The sequence below is a fragment of the Melospiza georgiana genome, chromosome 1 (genome assembly GCF_028018845.1).
Source record: "Melospiza georgiana isolate bMelGeo1 chromosome 1, bMelGeo1.pri, whole genome shotgun sequence".
NCBI lineage: Eukaryota > Metazoa > Chordata > Aves > Passeriformes > Passerellidae > Melospiza > Melospiza georgiana.
In genome coordinates, this window is record NC_080430.1 from 132207874 (window position 1) to 132235409 (window position 27536).

The following is a 27536-nucleotide window of genomic DNA, read 5'->3' on the forward strand; positions in this document are numbered from 1 at the left end:
GCAAAAAGCAGTGAGTAGAAAGAAAAATCACAATATTTATTAAAGTGAAAAAAATAAGATCACATTTCGGGTAAATTTTTATCCAAGTAGATTCCTTCTTTGCTTTTGCAAAAAGTGAAGAAATGTTGCATCTGGTGATTCCTTCATTCGACACTTCCCTCACTTACAACAAATACCAAGAAACCATGATCCTAACTGTTATGTCTTACCAAGATTCTCATCTATTTTATTTTTTTAAACTGTCCCAGAATGCTTATTCTGTAAGATCCCAGAAAGCACTTTAATATCTTATATTCCATTCCCATAAATCAGCCGACAGTGTCCATTTCACAGCCCAAACAATAGAAATATCTGAAATTTTATTTAGTCTAGCAAACATTCCCTTGAGGAAGAGCAAGTAAAAATCGTGCAGACAGTCAATTACAGCAATAACTTCCCAGTAACACTTCCTACTACAAGATACATTCCTGTCTTCTGAAATTAAAGCCAGAGAGAGAGCATCCCTTCAATTTTAAAAGAGTTCATCATTTAGGGCAGTGACGAACTGCCTAAGTCATGTGTGCATCATCTGCTAGCACCTGCACCAAGGGTAGTTTAGGCAGCAGGTTTTCCAGTTTAAAAGATCAAGAAATAGTTTTCTCATTAAGTTGTGACCACTTTTAAGTGGTGAGAGTGGCCTTTGCAGAGTCTAGCTCACAGGTTTTTTTGTGGTATTGTTGAATGTCTTTCATAAATTAAATTCTTTTTAATGAACAAATTAAGTACTTGATAACAAACTCCAAATGCATACCTGAACCCCAAGTCCAACCTTCTGAGAAGCATTTTGTTCCCAAATTCAGTGTCAACATGTCCATATGGTAAGGGCTGACTCTCAGTGCCATTGGAAATGCAGGACATATGGTGTGCTGGGGAGAAATGTGCTTTGCAGTACATCCAGGCATCCAGGGGATTCTCTGCAGGTCTCTGGGTTTGCAGGGAGTTTCCTTTGCTTGGAAACCAGGGTTTGGAGGAGGAGAAGGCAGACTGGAGTCTCTGCCCAGAATGGATTTGGGCTGTACCCATCATACATATCCAGACTTCTGAGACGGGAAGCATCTTAAAATAGATGGAGCCAACATCTATTATGCTCTGCCACCACATTTAACTACATCCAACTGGATGTTGCACTTAACCTGGTATCAATTAAATAGTGAAAACTTTGTGCCTTTTTCTATTGAGCTGGATTGTTCCAGTGTCTTGTTTTTAAAAGAATAGAGCACCAAAGATCATGAATTGGCGTGGTGCCAAGAGATTTAATTTTTTTTTTTCTTTTTTTTTATTTTTTTTTTTAGAACTAAGAGAGAAAAACTATATATTTTTCTTCTTACACAGTGGAAGTATTTCTGTGTGTGGTTGCAATGATGCAAGCTCTACATCTGTTCAGGGTTTTAAATAGTTTGAGAAGACAGCAGTTGTTTTCTTCAAGAGGAGAAATTAGTAAATTTTTAATTTAAAAGTGGAGGAGTAATACATGTTTGATGTGATCATTAAGAAACTTCCTATACTTAAAAAGTACAGCTCATGTTTTACACGTAGCTTGGGTAATTTTAGGTTGCAGTGGTTTTTAGCTCATCATCTTGCTTTTGCTGGAAGAAATGACTTGGGGATGGGAAAGGTGAGGAAGAGTCAGTGGCATTGGAGACCATTTCTTCTGCAGTGTTCACCATTCTGTGGGGAGTTGTTTTACATTTGCCTCACCCAGCCTGACATTGTTAAGATCCCTTTGCATTTTTATATGCTCCTGTAAACAGCAGTGGGAGGCTTCAGGCTTTGAAAAGTTATATTCCTGAGATACTTCAGGAAGATTCTCAGATACTCTTGTAGAAATGGATTTCTCCTGCACACTGTAATGTTACATCTTTGTGGCCCAAGAACTTGGAATTCTGAGGACTCTGTTACTAATGATACCTAGGAAGCATTCACTAAACTCTTCTTTAAAATACTTGATTTGTACTTGTCTAGAAAAAGCAAAAAAAAGGATATTCAGGGTTTTTCCTTCTCTCTGCAGTGTGAATGTCCTGTAATCCAGGTTCCAGAATTAAGCTGACCTTAATGGTCTCTCTTTTGAGCAGTTTCTCAGATGGGAAAAAATGTTTCATGTTTTGTTCACCACTTTTCCAGTACTAATCTTTGATCGTGTTAGGAATGTTACAGGTTCAGTGTGCGAGACAGCTGTCAAGAGGTACCTGTAATATCTTTCTTTGTATTCAGTGCAGCATTAATCTCCATCATATAAACTAAGAATAGGTTTTAGAAGTCAATTAGATGTAATGAATTTGTTCCCAGGTGCCATTTGAGCTGCAGCAATTAAATGCACTGCGTAACTCATCGTCTCTCCAGATTTTGCTGACTGTGTGGCAGACCACAATAGCTTCTGTTTGGGGATGGATTGAAGCATCTTCAAGTTTTCAGTACTGGGAGGGTCCTGAATCTCTTCAGCTTGGAAGACAGGCTGAGAGTCTGTTCACATAAAGCATATTCTGAGGTCACATCTTGGGATGTGACTGCCAGCAACTGCATCCTCATAACTGGAGCACTGCTCAAATGATTTAGGGCAAAATCAACTGGGTGAACTTAAACTGCTTGATTAGATGGAAGCACACCCTTAAATTGCATAATACAGAGTAAATGCTTGGTCTCAAAGTGAAATATTGTTGCACAAACTGAGAGAGGTGCAATAGTCTTCGAGTCATATCTAGTTCTCTTCCCTTAGTATTTCATCCAGACCACTGGTGAAGTGTTCTTCTGCACGGGTGAGTTTAAATGCCGTTACCTGACTGAATCTGTTAAGCTTAAGAGAATTAACATTTAAAGCAAATATGAAATTTTGTGGATTTTTTTTTTGAAAATTGTTGGAGAAGACAGTAGTGCAAGCAGTCTTTGCATTTGTAAGGAGAGCATTAGTCTTTTTAAATAGTGCATAAAGCTCATCTAGAAATTGAAAAGAGGAAAAGAAAGAATATAATAATATTGTTATTAACTGTTATGAACAGATATATGTATATAACTGTTATGAACAATTGTTACAAAAACTATTTAATGTAAAATTAGACAGTAAAAACAAGAGGTAAAAAGATCATATTCACAAATGGCCTGAGTATTGGGAAAACATCTCAATAGTGAATTATAGTGAAATAGTTTTGCATAGGAAAAATAAATCATGTACACACACTTGAGTTTTTTATGGCTGGATTGGACAAAATACACAGAATACATACCATGAATCACTATGTGTTTTCTGTCTTTTACTTCTGTTGTGTGTTATCCCTTTCTTAAAGAAACAAAGACAACCCAATCCTAACTGCAGCTTTCATGTCTAGGAAGCAGAGGAGTTATTTTGTGAGCTGGATTCTCACCATTCATTGTCTGCTAGTGGCAGAACCCACACATCACACGGCTTTTTATTTTTATTTGTGCTGGAGAAAACCTACATATGGAGATAATTGTGAATGATCACTCTTCTAAGAGAATGAGCAGCTGACTGAGCTATGTGTAGCACCATTACAGCCATTCCTCAAGTCACTTGATTGCATACCATAAAAAAACTCAAATCTTTTTATCGTTTTTTTCAATTTACATTGAAGTTCACACACTGCAATGAGTACACATTAATTCAATATATGTGAATATATGATCATTTAATATATAATTAATATATTCATTCAATAATGAATGTAAACCAGCCTGGTTTATGCTGATGTATGAAAAGATGAAGATTTTTAGATAACAATTAAGTTCCTGAACAAAACTTTTCCCCCCTTTTCCACCCAACAGTTTTTATTTATCATGATTTTGATGTAGTGTCAAATCATATTTTCCATTTTAATTTCATGAGCATTAACAAAGGCTCTGTCATGTGGATACAAGCATTTTAAAGGACCTATTTACTTCTCAAATTATGGGTATTAATGCAAGCATGCAATCAAGGCATGAAACAAACTCAAGGATTACCTTAGGATGTGCTGGTTCTGTGATGTTTAATCCTTAACAGATCATCTACAGATTTTCTGCCCTTCTCTTCATCTAGCAGGCTACAATTGTCACTGGGAATGGGAGCTGGATCTCTGCCTACTTTTGAAAATTTTACCTTAATAATTAGTGAAAAAGCTAAAAAATTATTCTAATTCACCCAAAAGTACACAAGTCTTCTCAGATGCCAAGGATGCCTTGATGTCTTGAAGGCTGATAATCCAGGCCTGGGGCTGTCCATGTGTTGCATTCCCAAAGCCAATGGTTCAAAACCAGCAAGGCTTCAGAACAATGATAAATTGCTTGTTTTGTTCCCAAGCTACTGCCAGCTTTGACACGATTTCTTGTCTGGGTTTCTGTATTGTTGTATTCTATTGCTAACCAATTTAAAAAAAAAAAAAAAACCACAAAAAAAACCAACAAGAAGGAAACTATTCCTCACTTTGACACAGATCTCAATTTCTATAACTATGTTTTTTTTAAAGAAAGAAAGCAAACAAAAAAAAATTGTGAAGATGTATTCATACTTTTCAGCACAGCAATTGCCCAAGTTCCTCAGTCTATTCACTCACAGACTGAAACATAATGTTCAATAGTTTATTTCTCACATCAGTATAATGGAGGAGGAGGAGGAAGCACAGTTTTTGTGAAGGAAGAGCAAAAAGCTCTGGCATGGGAAAGGAAAAATTTGGGCTGAGTGGTAGGGAATTAAACTTACACTGTGGTGATGGGGTGAAATCAAGGGGAAATGGGCTAGGAGGAAAGTATGGGGGTAGAACATCACTGGTAGAGAGGAGGAGAGGTGGGAAGATGCAAGACACCTCACCTGTGGTCTGAGGGAGGGTAGGAAAGGAGAGGAGAGTCTGGGGAGTTTCAGCAGGTCTGCATTTGGGATACAGTAAGGGCTTATATTCATATATCTGGTAGGCCTAGTTATCAGCCTCTGGATGCCCACGTGCTCTCCTGCAAAGAGTCCACAAGTCCTAGGAGAACTCAGGTTGGAAGGAGCCCCAGAAGTGCCTAACCCAAGCCCCTGCTCAAAGCAGGATCAGCTTGGAGGCCTCCCTGCAGAGAGCAGAGCAGAGAGTTTGTGTTGGCCTCTGGCACAGAGCCTAAGCTGCCTCCTTGGGAGGAGTCAATGTCCTGAGCAACTGAGGGCACCCAGGGTTGTGAGTGGGAGCACAGAGGAGCTCAGGAGGAGGAGCAGAGCAGCTGGGAGGGCTCTGGATTCCTCACTGGGCTCCTGGGGAGCACTTTGATGTCTGTCATTTGTCCTGACAGCCAGAAAAGGCTGCAAAGCCAGCAGAAGGCTAAACTGGCAAACACCAGCCTGCATTCCCAAGGCTCCTTTTGTACTCCTCCTTCTTGGCCCATCTGCAACAAGACAATCAGCTCTGGGATTCTTTGCTTTAATCTGATTCAAGCCTACCTCGAAAACTGAAGAATATGGAAGAATACCCCATGGTCAAACCTGGGAGCTTAGACCCCAGAAAACTAACAAAAGTCAAATTAAAATATCACATTCTCTTGGCCATGCTACCATAACTTACCTAAAGTTTAGTTCTGGAGGTAACAGCCAGAGTTTGTGAGGCTTCTCATCAGTCATGTATGTCTTCTAGCATCTCATCAGATCTGTGCAACTGTTCTCTGCTTATTCTCTTTTATTTACCCCATTTCCTTTTCTTCTTCACTTGAGTGCAACTGGAGCATTGGCAGCTTACCCCAGAGACAGCTGTGTTGTGTGTTCAGAGTATCTCCTGGGCCTCATTCACCTTGGTGTTGTGCCTCCCTTCCTACTGCAGCTTTTTCTCTACTCCCAGATGGTCTAATATGTGTCCTTAAAACCTCTCCTATTTTTAGATTCCTCTACATATTACTCTTCCTCATAGAGTATTAATTATACATAGATTCTGTTAAGCTCATGATCTTTGGTGCAATACCAGCTATCTGGAGACAGGGCTTGCTGCATTTGAATGCATTATTAAAGCAGAGGGACAAGTTTCATCACCTGGCTGCATTCCAGCAGCTCCTCGTGCCCACTGCCAGCCTCAGAGGCTGGGATCCCTGTAAGCTGGCATTGGGGCATAACTCATCTTACCCCAGATTGGATGCCAACAGTGGAATTGCATTTACTAGACCTCTGCTGAAGGCAGAGAGTCCAGACATGGGGTACTCAAAACAAACAAATGAACAAAAAGAACAGCAAAAAAATAACTGAGGTATCTGTGCTTTAAGCAGCAGCTCTTTGCTGTGACAGAGACTATCTAGGTGAGTGGTTTGAGGTGGGATTTGTAAAAGCTGTGAGAGCAGGGAGACAGAGCAGTAATTAATTCCTGCACTATCTTGGATAGTGCTTCTTTACCAGTTTTTGTCCCTTTTTTCTAAACCTAGGTAGCTCTTCTATTGGCAGTGTTGCCTGGATACCTTCAGTGTCTTCAGCAAAGTCATCCCTGTAAAATTGAATAAAGAAAACCATATCAGGCAACCTAATTTCAGTGAGGCATTTTCAGTTGAAGATCCTTTTATTGTGCTTATTCGTGTGCACAGCTCCCCATCACTCTTGCTACAGTTTAATTTTATGACTTCTGCTCTCTCTGATTTTCTACTGACTGGAAAACAGAGGCCTGATGCTGAATTCCAGTTCTCTGTTTACCTCTTGGTATGAACCTCTCTAGATTTTTCTAGAGTACATCTACTAGCTAACCACGAATTAAGTTTTCCATGAGAACAATAAAGAGGCAAAGATAGTTGTAAAAATGCTGAACTGTTATTTCAAGAATAAACCATGCTGTAGACAAGTAGAGAGCTCTTGTAGCAGCATCCCATGACTGTTTCAATGTGTTCCTTCACTGTTCCTCCTGAGCAGTCTTTCTTTGGGGTTTCTGAATGAATCCAGCATTGCTGATGCACCTCTCACAGAGGACTTTACTCATCTCTTTTATCCAGCCTCTTTTTCTTCTTTTTAGAGGTAGCTGTTGTGTGCTGGGCTAGAGCCATGTCTCCCAGTCTCATCCATCCTAAGTTCAAAGCCATTCCTTCCTTCCTCTCCCGCACATGTCCCCACTGAGCTGCTAACCACAAAACCTGCCCTAACCACTGCTGCTGCTCATCCCCTCTGCTGCCCATCCTGAGGAGGCAGGACTAGGAGCTGGCAGGGGTCAGATGCAAGAGCTGAGCAAGAGAAAGTGTTTCCCAGAAAACAGGGAATCATTTCTAGGACTCACAGTTTTCTCCTTCCTCAGCGCAAGTCACTGTGAAAGACCATGGAGAGTGTTCCCGTACATGTGTGGGGTTTCTCCCTGTTTGTCTGCAGACATCATGACCACTTAGCTCATACTAAATACTACGTTCTTGCAGTGACTTTCTTCTTCTCAATTGTGCTGCTGTTACTTTGCTTATAAGCTTCTAATACATTGAAGACTAAAGAAGCAGAATTTTATTGATTATTATTATCTATGATGCAATTTGCCTTGAGCACGTCCATACAGTGACTTGGTAGCCAAATGGGCAGTGAAACAGTAAGGTTGATCAGTGCCCAGTTTTCCTGACATTTCCACACATGACTGAATCAGAACAGTTCAAGCAGTGCCCCTGGATGGGAAATAAGAAGGGCATTGCATCTTTTCAACCATGTAAGAGCCTGCTGGATACATCTGAAATCTTACAGAAAGTGAGTTTTGGTGGCTTGCAGGAGTGGACTGCTGGCTCTTTATATCATGGTATGGTGCAACAACAACACCCATGAGATATATTTAAACTTGTCCCAGGGCAGGTTTCTGCAGTAGCACTTGATATTCTAACAAATATATGTATATTTATAAAAATCTTTATATATCTCTTCTAGGTAGTGCATTTATTTCTGTCTTTTTCCTAAAGAAGACCATGAGGACTGCTGATATATTGGGTAAGTAAGCATTTGCTAATTTAGACATGTGTGCTGCCATATGCTTAGCAAGCTGTAACTCTCACACAGCCCCCCACCTTCACACTCCCACTTTCCCAAGCAAGTGTTTCAAGGCAGATACTTTCAAAATTGGGAAAAAGTGATAAAAAGGAAGAGAATCTTCAATGCATGAGGAAAAGACTGTATTCCCAAATCCTCTGCTCTTATAACCATAATTCATTCCTTATGTGCCCTTATTGCTCAAATTTATTTTCATTTTCTATTTTTGCCTCTGAGGTTGTCTTTAGTATTATCTTTATGAGTACAACACAGAATTAATAAAATCAGGGAAGTTATTGAGTTACTTATTCAAATATAAGATATTTTTTCCTACTGCATAGCTATTGCACAAAAATTCAAGCTCAATTTAAAGTGATAACTATCCTTTAGTTTTAGTTTTATCACTTCAAAAAACAAATAATCATATTGTCAAGTGTTCAGCTGGGAAATGTGGTCTTCACTGTAAAAGCCTGACAACTTTTTGCCTGTGTCCAAGATTTTTTTGCATATCAAGACTGCTCCCCTTGAATGCAGCAATAGTGAGAGAAAAGCAGGTTTCAGGGTTTGGGCTTTACACCAAGCCACTTCAGCTGGGACAGTGCACCTGATGCAGGGCACCTGATATTTCTGTGGGCTCCTAAAATCTAGGCTTGATTGTCCAAACTGTAGTGAGGACAGCTGTTCTCATGAATGTGTTGGAGAGATCTGTTCAGCATCGTTCCAGGAATACTATATACGATTTATTTAGGTTTGGAATCCAAGTTTGCCAGCTCAGCTGCTAAATTCAAACCCCCCCTCCCTTCACTGATCATGTTTCCCTTATGGCCTTAAACACTGTGTGTTGCTTTAACTGGTATTCAGCTGATTTATTTTATTTCTGTGAGTTTGACTTTGCAAGATGGATTTAACAATGTTGCTACATTCCATAAGAATGAGCTGTACGATGGGAAATATGGTGATGGTTTTGCAAGCACATAAATATAACACAGTTCTGCTTTTCCAAGGGAGCTGTTTGAGACAGCAGTGCCAACAAAACCCTCCGGATGTGCTTTGTTTTGTATTCCTGAGCCCTGCATTCCTCACCGATTTATAGCTTTACCAAGAATTTTAAAGATTACTTGAAGAAAAATTGATTAGCTAATGTCTTCCTTAATCCAATACAGTTTATGATCTTGGGATCATCTCACTTCTATCTTGATACTTCAGCGAACATCTGTGTTTGTCACAGGCAGATGTCCACAAGGCAGAACTTGCAGATTTTTATTAAAAGCATAATAATGCAAGTTCAGCCTTGAAATGGGGCCCTGGCAGCCTAGTGGCTGAACAGTCTATTGCAAATCATCCTTTTATAAAACAGTTCATAGATCTGCAAATGCAACAGGGAGTGGCCAGAATGTTGGCCCCATGACAGTTTCACGTGAGCACTGGAGTGGCACATGTGTGTGGCATCTGATGCTTCCAGGGCAGGTTGGTGGCTTGTGCACATCTCTGTGGCCACAGTGACTTGGGCACAGTCACGTTTATTTACACTGGTTAATCATCTAGCTGACTGCACTAGTAGGAAACTTGTCCTTTCAGTTTAGGCTAAGTTTGTGTGATGAACTTTGTGCCTGGGGGAAATACAAAGGATTAATTCTCCTTTGTGACACACTTGAAATTGAATTGCTGAATTGGAACCCTAATTCACATGGCTTTACTGACAACTTTTTTTCACATTTCCAAAATTCTTTGAGCCTTTAGTAAAAATTAGAATAGATAAGACCACAAATGCAAGGCAATCCAATTGACTAAGTATAGATCTGTTTAAATTGTTTCTAGTTTCTTCTAGAAACTATTTCCTAATAAAAACTATTCTCTAGTTTCTTCTAGAAACTATTTCCTGATCAGATGGAAGTCAAGTATAACTACGATTACCAAGCACTGTATTGCCAAAGTAATGTGTCCTTTTCTTTCAAGGAGGAACGCTGACAATAACAGGGATATACTTGTTGGTCACATTTGCTCCAAGTGTACCTCAAGAGCTCACAGCAAGACAAGTGCAGAATTACTTAGTGAGCTGGCCTTTTTTGGCATATTCAGTGAGTATCTGGTTTGTGCTACTCCCTTACTCAGAAAACTGGGGTTACTGGGCTTTTTATAGCATTATGAATTAGTGGTAGAAAAACTGCTCCTGGAGATAAATTGTGTGACTTTCAAAGGAGAGAAGGTCCCCCATCATCCTACTGAATCCAAACTGAAAATGTGCAGCAACAAAAGATAATTTTTAACTTCATGTCAGGGGAAAGTCATAATTGTGCAGAATTAACAAGAGTGGAAAGATTTTGATATTTGGGGAACTTGAGGGAAAACCTAAATATTGGTACTGTTTAAATTTCCTGCATATGCATTCATGCCACCTTGTCTGCCTTTACCTCTAAGTTTCAGGGCTTTTCTGGAATGTGGTGGAATTGTGATTTTAAAAATCAGGCTGTGTTCTTTGTTCTACTTTTTGTCTTTCGTATCTCGCTGTTTTATTCCCATGTTGTTAAGCCTGGCTGAAAGGAGTTTTGTGTGGAGCTGAGATGTGAAGGGGTGCCCTACTTCACTGCCACTTAGGTTAATCTGAACCTGAGATAGAATTCAAATACAAAAATAACATTTTGATTAAAGTGTCTTTAAACAAACTTCAAACACCATATATCTTATTTGATGTATTTAATTAACATCTGGAACAAGACCAGAGTGAGTAGGATGAATTTCTAACCCTCTTTTCCTCTGGAGCTGAAAATGTTTTCCTCCAGCCGAATGTAAAAATGCAAAATTGGAGCTTCAGAAGCAGTTACTATTTCCCAGAACAGGGATTCACTCAAGTTAGAGTCTTAGTGCCCAGGCTTTTCTTAGTAGGAATCTCAGTTAAAAAGCCACTGAGTAGGCAGTTTAAGGACCTTAATCTTTTAGCCAACTTGCAGACTTTACATGCATCTAACTATGCATTAACTACCGATTAAGCACAAATCACATGCTACCATAAAGCACATTTATCCTCTCTTTCAATTTGCTGTGCATTTTAAACTCTCTTTCAATTTTTTGTGCCCTTTAAAAGATCTTGGAAGATGCTGATTCAGCTCAGTGGAAAAAATTAATATTCACGCTGTATGACACACAACATGTACTTTTAATCAGGCAGTAGAGAGGCTTTTGGAGGCAATACCCAAGAGTTTTGGGGTACTCAGTAAGGATAGCTTCAGCATCTACAAGAGCTTCAAGAAGTCCATGCAATCAGCAGAGTAAAGAGGAGGGAGTTCAAAATAGGGACATCAATGCTCTTTCTTTTCTACTGAATATCACCCTCTACCATGCAGTTCCACTTATAGATGATAAAGTAGCCTGACATTTTAGAGACTGATTTTAAATTGTTGATTCACCCATTTATGTATAAATGGTGGAGAGAGAAAACTCCCTATCCACACTCAGTGACACCAGAAATTTCTGTGTGATATACCATTCACATTTTCTTGAAAACAACAGATTCCTGGAAAAGGGCTTTTCCCCACCTGAGGACATTTTGAACTTAATTTCAGGACAAGTTTTCAATAATACAATTGAATTTGTAGGAAGACTGTGCTGTATTCTTCTTAGGAGACATTGTGAGGAGGTTGTAGGTAACCTCTGAACTTTGTTTCTCTTTTATTTCTTTTCCCTATCTCAGCCAGCATCTAATTCTGCATGTATAGCATAGGTTGTAGGGAAGGACAGAGCAAATACACAGCAAATCTTGTCTCAACAATATTTAACACTTTATATGTTCCTTCTATTCCATGCATTCATCTGTGTTGAGCTTTCTCTGACCAAAGAAAGGGGACAAGTGAAAGGTTCCACAAGAGACTGAGATATCAGCCTGATTATCCTGGTATGCTCCTGAAAGATCAAGCAAACCCTGCTGTTGCTCCTGAAAGATCAAGCAAACCCTACTGTAAACATCCTCTTTGAATAGGGAACAAGCTCTTCAAAATTGGTTGTAAAATGCCTAGCACAGGTTGGCTGTTGAGATATCAAAAAGTGCAGCAGAAGCTGCAGAATTTCCAGTCTAAATATACAATGAGGAGACAGTACAGAAGTACAACACGGTCCAACAATCTTTCTAAAAGTAGCCCCAGAGTGTGGTCTGCTGACAAATAAAAAGCTCCAGTGGTTCAAAATGCTCTCTGTGGGTGGTAAACCATCCCCATGTGGCACTCCACTGGTGTGTTCTGCAGAATAGCCCCTATTCCCACAAGACAACTTTGAGTCACCTTCTGAGTCTCTGCAGTAGCACAATTATGTCTGAGCAAGAATGACTACTCTAGTTTGTTTTTTTCTCTTTTGCTTATGTGCACTTGGAATCTCTACAGAAGACATAAATCATAGATGAAGCTCTTAGGTTTCCCTAAACAGAAGCATAGTAAGAATTGGGTTGTTAATATTTAATCTCTGCAAAGTCAGGTTCAAAACACTTCTGCTTTTCTTTTGAAGTGCCTAGAAGACCATCCTGTATATGCCAGAAAAGCATCTGAGGCAGCCAATGTGGTATTTTGTTTTGGTGCCTTCTGGTGGAGCTTAGAAACATGGAAAACATGATTATTAAAAAATGTTGATGATATGTGGGCTTGAGGAGACCTCAGTAGAGATTAGCTGTAATAGCAAAGATGATTGTAAGCCGGTAAAGTTCCTTCATTTCCTCTAAACAGAGTATGTGAAGCTGATATAATCTATGTCCTTCCCATTCCTGGACTTCATATTTATCACTACCACATCACACTATCAGTGATGAAACTAAGGTCTGTTTTGGGTAGTTCTCAGAAAACACTTTTAAGCAGCAGCTGGGGCACCCCAGCTGTGTGAGCCCCTGGTAGGAGCCATGGACTCTGCTTGCAGTGTAACTTAATTGTCACAGACTCTCCCTTGTCTTCTGATTAAAAATGACCTGTAGGTCAGTCACCAAGTGGCAGAGAATCACAGAAGAATAGTTAGGCTGCTTGGCAGCACTGAGAACTAATTGTTTGGATTTCCAGCTCAGCGTGTGAGACTTGACAGAGCTAAGTAAACTTAAACAGCAGCCCTGAAAAGCAAACATCATTTATCTCCCTGGGTTTGGCCACAGGACTGCCATCTCTGCCCTACACCATGGCTGCTCTTAGGGTTTCCCTGGAGGGAGGGGAGGCCATGCACACCGACCTGTGCACCCCTTCCAGAGCTGCCATCAGGGACTCCAGTGTCCTTTTGATTGTTTTGCTTGGCTGTTTCCTTTCAGATGTCTCTTCTTGGTGGGTTGGTTTGCTTTTAAGCAGGAGGAGATGACAGTGGAGCTTTATTGTAGCTTTAGTAAGAGAAGAAATGATGAAATGATGAGGAACAAGAGAAGGGTGATGGACAGAGCCAGCTGTGATGACCTGGTTCAGCCAAAGCTGGTGCTGCCTGGCACTGCCTGCCACTACCTGCAACTACCAGGGGGTTGGACTGAGGTAATGAAAAACTGAGGATATAAAAAATGCTCAAAGTTTAACTTTTGCTATAACAGGAAAGATAAATGACAACAGTTGTTTGATAGCTCAGTCAACTGTCAATAGATTTTTCTTTTTAGCATAAGATATTTTATAAAGCCATTCTTTGCTTTGAACATATAGAGCAGCAAAAATGAATGTGACATCTCAAAGACTTTGAATGAAGCATTCATTACATAGTTTCACAGCTCTAACTTTCTTTTCTTTTATTTTCAGATTTTAGAAATTCTAATATTCTGCATTCTCCTCTATTTTTACAAAAGAAAGGCTGTGAAACACATCATGGTTTTGCTAATGATGGTAGCTCTACTGGGTAAGAACATATTATTCACTTTAATGTTCCTGTCTGTTACTTGATAATTCCTTGTCACTCCATCTCTCCAGACACTTTAGATTAGAGCCATTTCAAAGCAGTGTGCTTGAAGAAGAGTCATTGAAACATTTCACATGATTTTTACTGCGGTCTCTTTCTGAAGGGAAAAGATGATTTTTAAACATAGTTTCTATGCTTATTGCTGGGACTATTTCTTTTTACAGATACCCTCAAATTAATATGCTATGTGTAATGATATTCTGAAACTTGTTTTAAATAAAACTTTAGGTTTTGATCCTGGGAAAGTGGACTATTCAAAACTTTGCTTTGGAGAGCAGGCTGTGAAAATTGGTTCTTTAAAAGAGAGCAGCTGGAGACCTTCTAAGTGCTCTGTAAACAAGTGCAGTGATATGCTGTGGCTGTACTACAACTTCTAATTATCTATGACTACTTGCATATGCAACATTTCATATTTTACCACCTTTCCTGAAGAAGAACAAGAACTCAGTGGACCACTGAAGTTTGTTTTCTATCATTGTCACCACAATCAATAACCAGGGAAAATACAGGAGATAATTTTATTGGCATCTTTCAATAAAATTAAACTTGAATCTATTTTGAGACATGTCAGGAGTTCATCTCTAAAGCTCCTATGCTTGTAGGGTTATATAACAAATTTTCACCACCCCATGTGACAAATTCTCCTGTCCTTGTCTTGTCATTTCTCCATGAAACCCTCATGGGACACAAGTCTTTGGTTGAAGTGAAAGGTGTCATCGAAGTCAAAGGTTATTTTTTCTCTGATTTCAGTGGGTGCAAAGACTTGCAGTCTGCAAAGACTTACATTTCTAATGGAGATGACCATGAGGGTTTTTGATAAAATAGAATTTCACTAAAGTTTGCCAGGTACAAAGTTTGGATTTAACTGAATGTAAAAACCCTCACAGATTTATTAACACCCTCCCTTCAGGGTAAAAAACCCTGAGTGGTTTCTTTCTCAGCTAAAAACTCAGACTTTGAGAACAACTTTTTGGGGACAGTCTTCCTATGTCGGTTTCCCAGCCCTAGGAGTATTGTGATCTGTAGCTCTGCAAAAGCATTGCAGCATTTCCATGCTCCCTGCATGAGACAGAGATGGAAGAGCCCCCAGAGCTAATTGCTGTTGGTTTGGGGGAGAGAAGTGTGAATGTGGCTATCCCCATCTCCCAGCACAGATCAGTGTGGCTGTCCCCATCTCCTAACACAGATCAGTGTGGCTGTCCCCAGCCCTAGCACAGATCAGTGTGGCTGTCCCCATCTCCCAGCACAGATCAGTGTGGCTGTCCCCAGCTCCCAGCACAGGTGAGTGTGGCTGTCCCCAGCTCCTGGCACAGATCAGTGTGGCTGTCCCCAGCTCCTGGCACAGGTGAATGTGGCTGTCCCCAGCTCCCAGCACAGATCAGTGTGGCTGTCCCCAGCCCTAGCACAGATCAGTGTGGCTGTCCCCATCTCCCAGCACAGATCAGTGTGGCTGTCCCCAGCCCTAGCACAGATCAGTGTGGCTGTCCCCAGCCCTAACACAGATCAGTGTGGCTGTCCCCAGCCCTAGCACAGATCAGTGTGGCTGTCCCCAGCTCCTAACACAGATCAGTGTGGCTGTCCCCAGCTCCTAACACAGATCAGTGTGGCTGTCCCCAGCTCCTAGCATAGAGCCTTGGATCTTTGGCAAAGCTCTCCTGAGCTGCTCTGCAGCTTCCAGCACAGCCATGAGGAGTGTGGAGCACTGTGCACTCCTGAGCAAAGGTCCAGCCAGTCCTGGACCGGGTCCAGCTCCTCCTCCTGCATAACTGGAAGCCTGAAGGTTTCCAGATGTGTTCCTCCACATCACTGCTGCAGTTGTGGACTGGCCCACCGTGATGCTGCCCCGAGCAAGCCCTGGGGGAGCTGGGCAGTGGTTCTGGCCAGCCCTGCTGCCTGTGCCCCGTGTCCTGCCAGCCCCGGTGGCAAAGGGACACGAGGGACACGTGGAGTGGCAGCAGGGCTGCAAACCCGTGCCCTGGCAGGCACTAACTGCAGCCTGCTGCTCTGCCTGAAACCAACCAAAAATACATTTTCAGCTGGGGGCTGCTGAGGTTTTTGTGGGCTTATGCAACCTGAGGAAAAATGTGTCATTGTTTCTGCTCTGTTAAAAAAGACACAAATAAGCAAATCCTGGTTCACGGGACCTTCTGAAATACTAACATTTCCCTTGAGCATGAAACTCAGAACTGCATCTGACTGGTTCCTGCAGCTGTCCTGGAGCCTGGCAGTCCCCACAAATCTACACTTGGAGCACTCTGGTTGGTCTCTGACCTTCCTGCTGAGTGAAGTGATGGAGGAGCTGGAAAATTGTCCAATACTTTGCCTGTGTGTGACACAGGCACTGCCCTTGCAAGGCCTTGCCTGCTGCAGGGGTGAGTGCTCATGGAAGGTGAAATAGTCCTGGTGGAGTGTTCATACTCCATGGTGTAAATTAAAGATGGAAAGGTTTCTTTACAGAGAGGGCAGCCTTGTGTTTCACTGCATATGCAAGCTACTCTCACCATCAAGAAAATACAGAGGTGATCACAAAATCTGATGAAGTTTTGCTTAGTACAATTCTACAGATTCTTTTGGCGAGAATCATCTTACCTCATGTATACACTCAGTTATCATAAATTTGGGGAAAACATTTTAGATTATAGTGGGATTTCAGAGGTTTCTGCCCTAACAGCTGGAAAGTGACATCATTTGTCACACTAGCTTTGAGGGGAGCTCATTCTGACAGAGAAAACAACTCCTGGGTTTGAAACTTGTTTTGGAGTTACTTTACTGAAAAAGATAATTTCACTTCTCAAAGAATAGAAACCAACCAACCAACCAAACCTCCTGGTGCTTTCATTTCTGTCTTGTTAAAATTTTAAGGTGTGGAAACTGGCCTTCCATCAGAAAAAAAAAAAAATTAGCAATCTTTACCCTTAGCATGACAATTCAAAACACTAATTTTTACCTGTAAGTGTTCTTTTAAAATAATAACTTCCCCGTGTTAGAGTGCAAATCTCAGTTTTATGTTGATGTCTTGTTGGGGCTTGAGTGTATTCTTGACTTTGTATCACAGCATTTGCACCACTGCAGGCCAGTGTTTGACCTCTGCTCAGTTTTACAGCTGTGTTTGTTAAAGCACTTCACCTGTTTCCATTACAGAGAAAGAAGTGAAGTGCTGGGGGGAAAGGTTGTCATGAAAACAGTGAATTTCATGGTCATTAACAGGATCATCACAGGATGTATGCAACTCTTAAACTCCCTCTGAACTTTTGTACTTTCTATAAGAAAAATGCTTGCAATCAAACGCTCAAACCTGCATTCATTCTTCTTCCCCCTCCTTTTCTCCCAACCTTTGGCCTGAACCTTTTGCACAGCACAGGTCTCCTTGCCAATCCCAATGTTACAGGAGGATGAATCAGACTGAAATCCAACACTCCTCAGCTCTGCACCGGGGTGGAACTGGATCTCAGCTGGGGGATGCTGCTCCTGACAATTAATTGCCTTTCTTCAAAGGTCATCTCTGCAGCCTGACTCTTGAATTTTTCAGGGTTTTTTGAACTTGTTACATTTCATTTGCAGTAATCACAGACTTCTTGGGTTAGTTTCCACAAACCAAGAGCTCCAAAAGGAAATCTAAAGTAACTCTTAGCTAAACTCTCAGCCCTTGCTCTGAAAGATTTCTCTTGCAAAACCTCTCTGAACTGGTGACATGTATAAAACCCATTGCTTGCTGTCTGAAATTTGTTTGTGGTGATACAATGGTAGTGATTAAATGGATTGACAATACACTACTGAAATACTCTTTCTGTGGGATAAATCCAGTAAATGGTCTCAAGAGCCTGGTTCTTGAGATGAAGTGCAGACCCCTGTGTTGTTTGTCTGCTCTTCATATATATAATGCAAGGGAGATTTAGGTGCTTTGGGATGTGATCCCAGAAATCAGCTTTGTCCAGCTCCTGTTTCAGAAGAGAAATCCTGAGGACGATGAGTTATTTGAGGCTACCACTGACACATGCAGGCTGCTATAAAGAGGCATCCTAACTGCTTTGAACAGATAGCCAGACCTCTCAGATGTCTCCTGAATGCTGTAATATGGGCTCCAAATTAGCTACAATAAAGTGTGTGGAGATAAATAAAGTATTTGCTGAAGATGTGGAGGCTGTTGTACCACCTTCAGCTGGGAGCTCAGTCAGCTAAAAAGGCTTAAAGGCAAAACACAAAGTGTACTTGGATCTAAGGCCACTGAGCTTAGACAGTAGCTTAGCAAGCATTTATCAAATCATACACTTGTTTTAGGTGCCCAAGTCTTATCCTCAGTCTTATCTTAAGTGATCAGCCCTGTGGCTCTGGCCTGGATCCTTGTCCTCCCTCAGTGATGCACTGAAGTGCTAATCTGAGTCCTGCCCTGCTAATCTCTTCCCTTCCCTTCCAGCATCCCTGACTGTCATTGCTGTTAAGGCTGTGTCCAGCATGATAGCACTTTCTGTGAAGGGGAAAATGCAGCTAACTTACTCCATTTTCTATATCATGAGTATTTTAATGGCAACGTCTTGTGCTTTCCAAGTCAAGTAAGTGAGATTCCACTTATCTACTAACCTTCATACATGTTTTATCTGACAGTTTTATTTGGTACTGATAATGATTCCAGATACAAGTTGCAAATTAAGGCAACAAATTTTGGCAGAGCCCTGACAGATGCAAAAATTGCCTCCAGCTGGTTGTATTGTTTATTTAAACTTTATTTCTTAGTTTGTAATTGATTGTTATGGACACCACCTCCTCTCATTATCACCTTCAACGAGGTCTTCCCAAACTTACTTATCTAGTTTTGGTACAGATCTTAACACACTAAGTGAAATTTATGCCTATGTAGTCATTTGGGGGTTACTTTTAGAAATCTTTATTGCTGAATAATCAAATGACAGTGATTATCCTCATTATCCATGTCTGTTCCCCAGCTTTATGGCCCTAGTCAGACTGGAGAAGGGAGTGAACCCCAACTTTCTCCCTGCCTCTGTTAAATCTGCATGTTGCACTTTGCTATCCTGCCTGGCTGTACCTTTCAAGTTCCCCTGCAGGCCTGTGGTCTGTGGAGCGATTGGTTTGTGCTGCCTGGGCAGATTGCTGGGGGTGGCAGCACGGTAAAATACGTCTTGCAGCTGAACAGAGGCTGTTCCCTTTCTGCCTGTCCCTCTGCTTCTGGTGCTGATAGCAGCCTTCAGTAATCTCATCTAGACTGCTCCAGTGTGAGCCTGAGTAGTTCCTTGCATGATTATTTTCTGGTAGAAAAGCCAGCCCAGCTTTTTCATGGCAGAACATACCATTCCCATGTGGAATCAGAAAGTCCATGCATTATTATGCACTGACTCTTCATGGCTGATTCAGGAACTCCCTGGTAACAGATTATAAAGTGATTTTTATCCAGCTTGTCTTCGCTGGGAGAACAGCTCAGGGCATTTACAATAGGAAATAAGAGCTTGGTAAATAAGAAGCTGCTGAATTAACCTCTCCATCTTGTATTTTTTTTCTTTCCCTCTTTTGCTGGCCAAAATTAAAGCAGAAGTGAATGTGCCCATTTAATTCTGTTGGCTCAGCATCCCTTTCTCTCTACTCTTTTAGATTCATTTTCTAAGAGGGACAGTGCTGTCAGTCTAAATTTTTCATTTTATTTGTTTGCTCTCTTATTTTATATGACTGTCATTCATTAGCTGAGAACAGCCTGTGCTGCAACAATCTCCTGGATCCAACACGGGGCCTTGCTATCACTGATTTAGTCCCTGTGACCAAGTTTGTTGCAAATGGGAGAAAATAATGAGGTGTTTTCAATGACTTCAAAATCCTGACTATCCTGTGGATATGTAGGATTTCTTTATTTTTAAAGCACCATGGAGACTGTTCAACAGTTGCTAAAATAACCACGCAATTATTTTAATGGCTAAAACAGATCCAAGCTTGGATTTTTACTGTGCGCGTATATTGCACCAGAGAAATGTTCAAGTGTGGTTCTTTTTACAGGCTTGAATATAGTCTGCAGACTCCTGATTTTTCTCTCTGAAATGACCATTCACATAACAGAATATCTACAGGTGCATCCACGATGTCAGCTCATGATTCATCACTGTGGGTGAATGGTGATAGCTGTGGTCTCTGTACAAGTGGGTTAATGGCTTTTTTCAGATTGTGCAGGCTGCTCCCTGGCCAGTGTCTCAGTCCTGCAGGTCTGTGTGCAATGCATGCTCCTGAGGTCCTGCACACTCCTGCTCATGGCTCTGGTCAGAGGTCATGTTGCCTTTTGGAACAGCAGGGCAGAGAGTTTCCAACCCAAGGAGCTTGAAGCCACCTTCCTGGACTTTCCCTGCAGGACAGGGTTTCTGAGTGTGATTGTGTGGATAAACATACAAATAGGTGTTTCTGTCAAGCTGGAGTGAGCAGTAGCAGCAATGTGGACTTCAGCAAAGTGAAACACTTCCTAGAAGCACTCACATGTTCATGTCCATGATGGCAATGTACCCTTACACAACCTGTTTGAATTAGAGCAACTTGTCCCTGGCTGCTTGCAGGCAGCACTGCTTCCAAGAACCAATGCAGATCATAAGCAATAGTACCCCAGCATTCCTCCCTTATCTGTGGCAGAAAAAAATTTTCCAGCAATGCTTCAAAAATATGTCCATTGAAAACCTGTGGCCAGAAGAATCCATGCCAACCTTCTTGCTTTCACCTATTCATTTGTACTCTGCAGAGTCAAAACCAGAAAGTAAATTCAGTATTTGTATGCTGTCCAGGGCTACTTGCTGTTGTGGTAAGAAATGGTCACAGTTATTGTTAAACTGACAGGAAGTCGCCTAACCTGACTTAAAGTGCAAGGGACCTCCTGTAGGCATGAGATACAATAATGCTTATCTTTCAGGTTCTTGAATCAAGCAATGCATCTGTATGAAGCAACAGCAGTTGTCCCCATTAATTTTGTGTTCTTCACCACCAGTGCCATCATTTCAGGTTTGTTTCTGACCTTCTTCCTCTACAGAAAGATTTTTTAAACATCAGGTTTTCAAGAACAGGAACCCTGTGAATAGAAACCCAAACCTGTCATATTTGTCTTCATAGAAATAATTTTTTCCTAAGCCATAGGTGTTTAAATTCTGAAAAATAATAAGTTCACAACTTCTGAAACAAGATAAATGGTAGGGTGTTAGAGCTAGATCATCTTTAAGGTTCATCCCAACCCAAATCATTCTATAATTCTATAAAAATAATCAAATTCTAACCTTTCCAAAATAGATTATGTGTGATTCACTGTACTTTGCTGGCTTACTAGAAGTACTTGCATTTATCCTAGCCTCATACTGACATCCAGTAAATGCATTTACCATGTGCACACCAGTCTCTCCCTATACGAACTGGTAGAGTAATTTTAACAGCCTGGCAAACTACTCAAATGACAACCAGCTGTGCTTCATAGTAGTTAGCGTGTATTCCATTTCAGAAGGTGGAATTCTGGGTTAAGTGAAGGAAATAAAATGACTACAAAAACTTTTTAAGCATTTAACATTTTATTCTGGGTGAGAGCTTTGAACTCCGCATTGTTAAAGAGGGACTGCAAATCTTGGAAATGGTGTGCAGCGCAAGAACATGAGCTGGGAGGACGACTAAGATGCTGTATCAGCAATGAGCCAAAATGATCATGTTGTTAGAACATTTATGACTCATTTTAACACACGCTGGGGGCTTTCCTGTCATTGCTGTGCAGGAGTTTCTCATGCAGAGCTGCCATTAATGAGAAGGGGAGTTAGCTTCACGCACAGATTGCCTCAACACCTGTGTTAGAAGAGACCTACACTTTGTGACTGAGAAGAAACTTGTGCCAAAAGGGGGTTGTGTTCCTGTGACCATGTGGGGAATTTGGCCTGGTGCCTCCTTATAAGATCAAGTACCTATTCAGGAATGGTTTAATAGCTTTGAGAGTGGATACACATGCATTTGCACCAGGTTAGTTAAACCACTGTAGGGCTTAGGAAAGCAACCTCTGCTGAATCTTGCTGGGGTGCTTGTAGAAGGTACTGGTGTCATGATTTCCCCATCCCTAGTTAGAGCCTTTGAAGACACAGTCACACTTCAGCTGCACTGGGTCCCACTGGAATTTCTAAGCAAAGCTGTGCTCATCAGTGGTTTAAAGCTAATATACTTGGCTGTTAATAGGGGCAGCTGAGATCCAGATACACATCTGGTTCTGTCACCTCCACTACAGAGGTGCTAATTCCTGGAAGAGGGGCGACCAGAAAGACCTAGCGATCCCTTCAGCCAGAAAGATTTGGCAAACTTGGCTGCTGGAGCCCTTCACTTGGAGTAAACCTCAGGGACACAGTTAGTTATTGAAAATCTGTTCCCAATTGGAGTTAAGATGTCCACATGCTCTGCTGGAGGAGCTTAATGAAGTCCATGAAGAACCTCTCAGCTGTATTGGTATGTCGCTGCTTGTGAGTAAGACCTCGAGTTTGACCTGCACAGAAATTGTTGCTGACAATGCAAAAGATACATGCATCTGTGCAATTACTAACCCAGCACATGTTGCAGCCTGATTGACTAAATCTTCTCCAGCCCTATGCAGTATCTTGAGAAAGCCTAGATTATGGAATATAGGACACAAAGTGAACACATCACAATGTGTATTAATACTTTATTTGGGATTTTTTTTGGCTCCGTTTAAGCATGACACTTCTCCTGACCCTCCCAGCTGTAATTCATATCACTTGGAAGCCAGTCAAGATCTGCAATTCTTGTTTCTGTCACATTCCAGGGGTCATATTTTATCGGGAATTCCAAAGTGCAGCTTTACTGAGCGTGTTCATGTTTCTGTTCGGGTGAGTGTATCAGCCTAAAATCTGCACTAAGGTTTGTACTGAAACAGCACTGCCTTGTGCAATCTCTTCTTTTCTCAGTAAGGAGAAACCGCCTTGTTATTAAAGTATTATGGAATAGCCATTATAGTAGGATAAAAAAAACATTAAAGGAAAGATTGATGTCTGTGCTTTGGGAGTTTGGAGGCCTGGCTTTGAATCCAAATATGCAAAAATGTGAGACACTTGTGAACTACTAATCTCATGATGGAATGAAAAACCAGCATCATCTGTTCCTTCAGCAGGAAGGAGAAGTCACTGCTCTCCACCAAATATCAAATTATAGGGGGTGCTTTTACAGCTGTGAGACATCTCCTCCCATGTTAGCTTCCCCTAGTGTGTCTGGCTGGTTTTTCCTGCCCCTAGGCATGGGCAATTATATGAGCTGCTTGCCTACAAGGCAGTACTGTAGTAACTCTCTCCCATCTGTCTGTGTCAAGAAAGACACAGTGTGCCTGCAGAAAAATTCAGAGCATGCTAAATATCTTCTTGAAGAATGGCCTAGGTGTTGTGAGAGCAGAAACATGGGTATCAGCACCACAACAACTTTCGGGAGAGGTGACAGTAATAATAATGGGCACAAAATGTTTAAAAGAAAACCTAGAACTGCTGGAGATGTCTTGCACACAGTGCTGTCAAATAAATGGGGCTGATAGCTACAGACATCTTCATCTTCTGCAGCTGGGCTGGAGTAGGTGCTCACAGCCACTATCTTGTCTGACTGCTGGAAAGGACACAAAACATGGAGATGAGCAACCATGTATTTGGCAGCTAGGAGTTAGGGGTTGTGTGTCCAACACACAGCAGATAGAAGATGTGTCCAGCCATAGCAGTTTTTCACTGTTCCTGGCTTACAGCCTGCCCCTGAGGCACGCAATCAAACAAGAAAAACAACAGAGATGTCGACTGTCCGCAGCCAGACTGAGCTGTTAATGAAATTGCACATGCTAGAATGCTAGCTTGGATGCTCGGGGAAGATTTGCTCAGGGATTCAAATGTTGAGGTCTCACACCCACAGGCATCTGATTAGGTATATATTGCTGGAAGTGTAATTTTGGCTCTGGAGTCTTTGGAACTGATAATAAAGCTTCAGGAGGCAAAACTAGACTGAAAGAAGCCCAAAATAAATTTACAGAGCTGCCAGGAAGAAGTGTTTCTTTATAAACTCAGCAACTTGGGTTTGGAAGTCCTTGAAAAAGAAACATGGAAAGAAATTCTCATCTCAGATACAGTGAACTGTTTCTAATGATACTGTGCCACTGTTATTTTGCAGGTGTCTCCTGTCTTTCCTTGGTGTGATTATAATTGCAAGAAATAAAAAAGAGGAGCATTTACAGATCCCTTTTATTGACTGTGGACATATTCCTGGTAAGTAGGGCTTTTTTTCTGTCTCTGTTTAAATGAGGTATCAGATAATGGGATGACCTAGGAGAATTGAGTCACAAATATGCTCTAGTCATATTTAATAAATATACTGTTCACTTGATTTCTATTCCTGTTCCCAACAGATTTTTCAAAGAATTTTTCAGGGTTTTTCCAAGCTATTGTTGCAACTAGTCAAATGAAAACAATGATTACTGGAGCAAAGAATGTTTAAATGATGGATTGGTGGGGAATATGTTTTATTAAAATTCTTCACAAAGTTGTTGTTTTTTCCTTCTCTCACCACATTTCCTTAGGAGAAAATCTGACAGGCAAAATACAACCAGATTCTCATTGTTCATGCTATGGCACACTGAATAAGGAAGATGACTTGGTGAAAAGGCAAAGCTGAAAGAAGAGAGCACTTTACATGCCAGTTAACAGGAGGAACACCACTGGAACAAGGATCAGTAGCACCTTTTTATTGAACATATTCAAGTATACATTGAACTCCTGTATGTTGATGAGACATAGTATTATTTAATCCTAATTAATTTATCCCATTATTGTATCCTAAAGATAAAGGAAGCCTTAACAAAAACCAAATCACCATTAATGAAATGGAATATTCTTCTAGTATCAATGCCTCTTGAGGACATTTTTAGAGTTTTAATTGCTTTTAAATGCAATGAGCACAGAACAGGATTATAAAAATTCCCCTTTGGAACTCCTCAGATCTGTGTAAATGTTTAAAGATAAATGTGTGAAATTATAATTTTTTTAAGTGATTTCAAAGTATTCTGCTATATATAATCCCTTTTAAACCCTTTCCTTCCTGTTCAGGAGTCAAAACTGTAAATATATATGAAGTATAAACAAATAGAGTTGTGTCTACTAAAAAACAAAAATAATTTTGTATTGGGTGTGGAACAATCCTGATTATCTGCTACCATCAGATAAATTCTCTTATCCTCCAAGGAAATGAGTACTTGTGTGAGCAGTGGGAAGATAATATTTGCCATGACCACAAGCACCTGGGCACAGGGACACATTTGAGGTGCCCAGCCCAGGCAGGATTTGAGGTGCCCAGTCCAGGCAGGTATTGTACTTGACATTTTACATCCTCCCAGAGGAGTCCTGTGCACTGGGCTGTACTGGGGTGGGCTCTAGGATCTCTTAGCACAGTCTGGCCTGAGTTTTAGCTTTTGTTTTCAGCAAAAGAAGGTTTTAGCGAAGAAAATGCATGGTTCTTCAGAGGAAGTGGGGTAGCCAGGGTTCCTCTCTTGGTATGTCTTGGAAAAATACCTCTACAAAAGTAGGGCAACTCCTGTTAACACTGGTAATTCTGCATGAGGAAAGGCTGTAAAAAACAGGACCACAGTCACGGTAATTGTGCAATTTTCCCTTAATTAAACGGTTGTGTCTCCACACTGATTTGAAGAGCCAGCAGTGATGGGAACAGTGACAGTACAGGCTTTTTTGGGACATCTTGGTGTCTCTTTGTCCCAGTATCCCTTCAAAAAAGCTTCTTCAAGGAATTCCTCATGGGTGCACTTATCCCTGTGCGGTACCATTGATCCACCTCAGCCAGCACAGGGGTTTTGGTCACATCCCCTGCATAAACAAATGAAAGTGCTCTTGAAAAATGTTCATGTCTTGTTTTAGGATTGAATTAAGCTGCAGTTATGGGTAGGGGCACTAATGGGTAGGGGCCATAGACTGTGTGTACTTTGTTTCAGGTCTAGTTTTTTTCCCCAAGTAATTGTTTATTTAATTTTCAGCTGAAGATCCATAAGACAGTTTCATTCCAAATGCTGCAAAGCACACACAGAGCTGCAGTATTTTGTCTGCAGCAATGTCCCTGTGGCATTTGGGGACTTGTGAAGCTGTTTTTCAATATGGGGCTTTTCCAGCTGACACAGGACAAGACTCTGTGTCCGCACCTTACTTGTACCACCTGCTTGGCTTGGCCTTCCTTTCCTGCCTAGCATCTTGAGTTCAAGTTTCTAAAGATTAAAATAAAAAAAGCACATGACTTTTACATGCTTTCTCCAGGGAGTAAGGACATGCCTGTCTTTCTTCTGCAAGCCAAATTTAAGCTGCTTGCTAAGTCTCAAGCGAGAGTATGTGCTAAAGATGGAAATAAGAGGCCTACAGGTTTTCATTCTGTGACCTGGGAAACAAATGGGTGAAAGAATTTGGTATTGTTGCTTTTTTAAATTAATGGCCTTGGGCATCCTTCTGAAATCTGTTTTCATGGCTCAGGAGGGCTGCAGGAGGTAATAGAGGTTACCAGGTGTAGGATTTTCTCTTTAAAGCAATAAATCAAATGTAAAAATCTGGGGCAAAAGTTATTTATTTTAAATTACTGGATTTCTTCTTGAACAATGTTTTTTTTTTCTTCCTATGGGTTTATTAAAAAATTATTAAAGTGTTTTATTTTATCTCTGGTGTATTTCAAAATAATGTGTGGACCAAAACACTGGTAGAAATTATGTGCAATTGAAATTTGTGATTTGATATGATCCTTGAGATGTTAACATATTCCAACTAATTAATGTATTACAGGATTGGAAAAACTCAGTTATGAGAATTCGTTACTGCTCTGCCAAGAAATGAACATGACTTGTTTCAAGAATCAGTTTCTAACCAGTGTTATTTTCAGATTCTGTTTGCCATACTTAGGTTGCAAACACCACAGACAAATGCCTGCTAAAAGAAAAGCCTTTGCCCTGGAATAAAACAACATATCTGGAGCCCTTCTCCTTAATAAGGAGTTCTTTTTTTGCAGTGCTTTTCCTGACATCAAACATGTGGGCCAGATAAGCTGCAAAACTTGTGCCTGCAGACTGAATTTTCCTGAACCGATCCTCCATGGGACCTGCAGAAATCAAACCAGGAGAAGGTGTGGTAGGCAGGCAGTGTCTCACATGGTGCCTCAGGCTCCAGTTTGGGATTTGTGACAGACCAGGACCAGCAGGACTCATTTAGTGCTTGTTCCACTGCTGGTCACGCTGCAGCAAGAGATGAAGTATTAACTGGCCAGGGGCCTGGAAATGGGAGCTCTGGAGCAGAGCAAGACTGTTTAATTTTTGCTGTAAAATATCAGGATTCATTTACCAACAGTTTCAGCTGGCAAACAATAAACTTTGGACTGGATTTGTCTGTTTGCCCCTGGGAGGGGCCTGGTGTTCACCTGGTGGGCTGGTTCCCTGCTACTCGCTCCAGCCCAGCTTTTGTCAGACTCACATTTTGCATGGAAGGGCACTGGTCACCTAAAACCAAAGGAAAGAGGACAAACTTTATAAGGGTTTGAATTTCTGTGCTTTGAACCTGTGGTTTCATACACCTGGCAAGCTGCTTGAATGGATCAGCACTGCCAAAAGGCTCATCCTCTTTTTCCCAGCTCTGAGGTGCTGTGGCTTCCTGGGGCCAGTTCTGGTCACCCATCCATG

General features: G+C 41.1%; 1 protein-coding gene across 1 annotated transcript in view; it reads left to right on the forward strand.

The window, feature by feature from the left end:
• Positions 1–24962, forward strand: part of NIPAL2 (NIPA like domain containing 2) — a 48365-nt gene extending 23403 nt beyond the window's left edge. The window contains 8 exon segments of the mRNA XM_058034288.1: positions 7853–7912; positions 9908–10029; positions 13687–13783; positions 18258–18393; positions 20733–20821; positions 22620–22683; positions 23993–24087; positions 24399–24962. Of these exon segments, the coding sequence (XP_057890271.1) occupies positions 7853–7912; positions 9908–10029; positions 13687–13783; positions 18258–18393; positions 20733–20821; positions 22620–22683; positions 23993–24087; positions 24399–24493 (758 nt within the window). The 3' untranslated portion in view covers positions 24494–24962.
• Positions 24963–27536: the final 2574 nt, after the last annotated feature.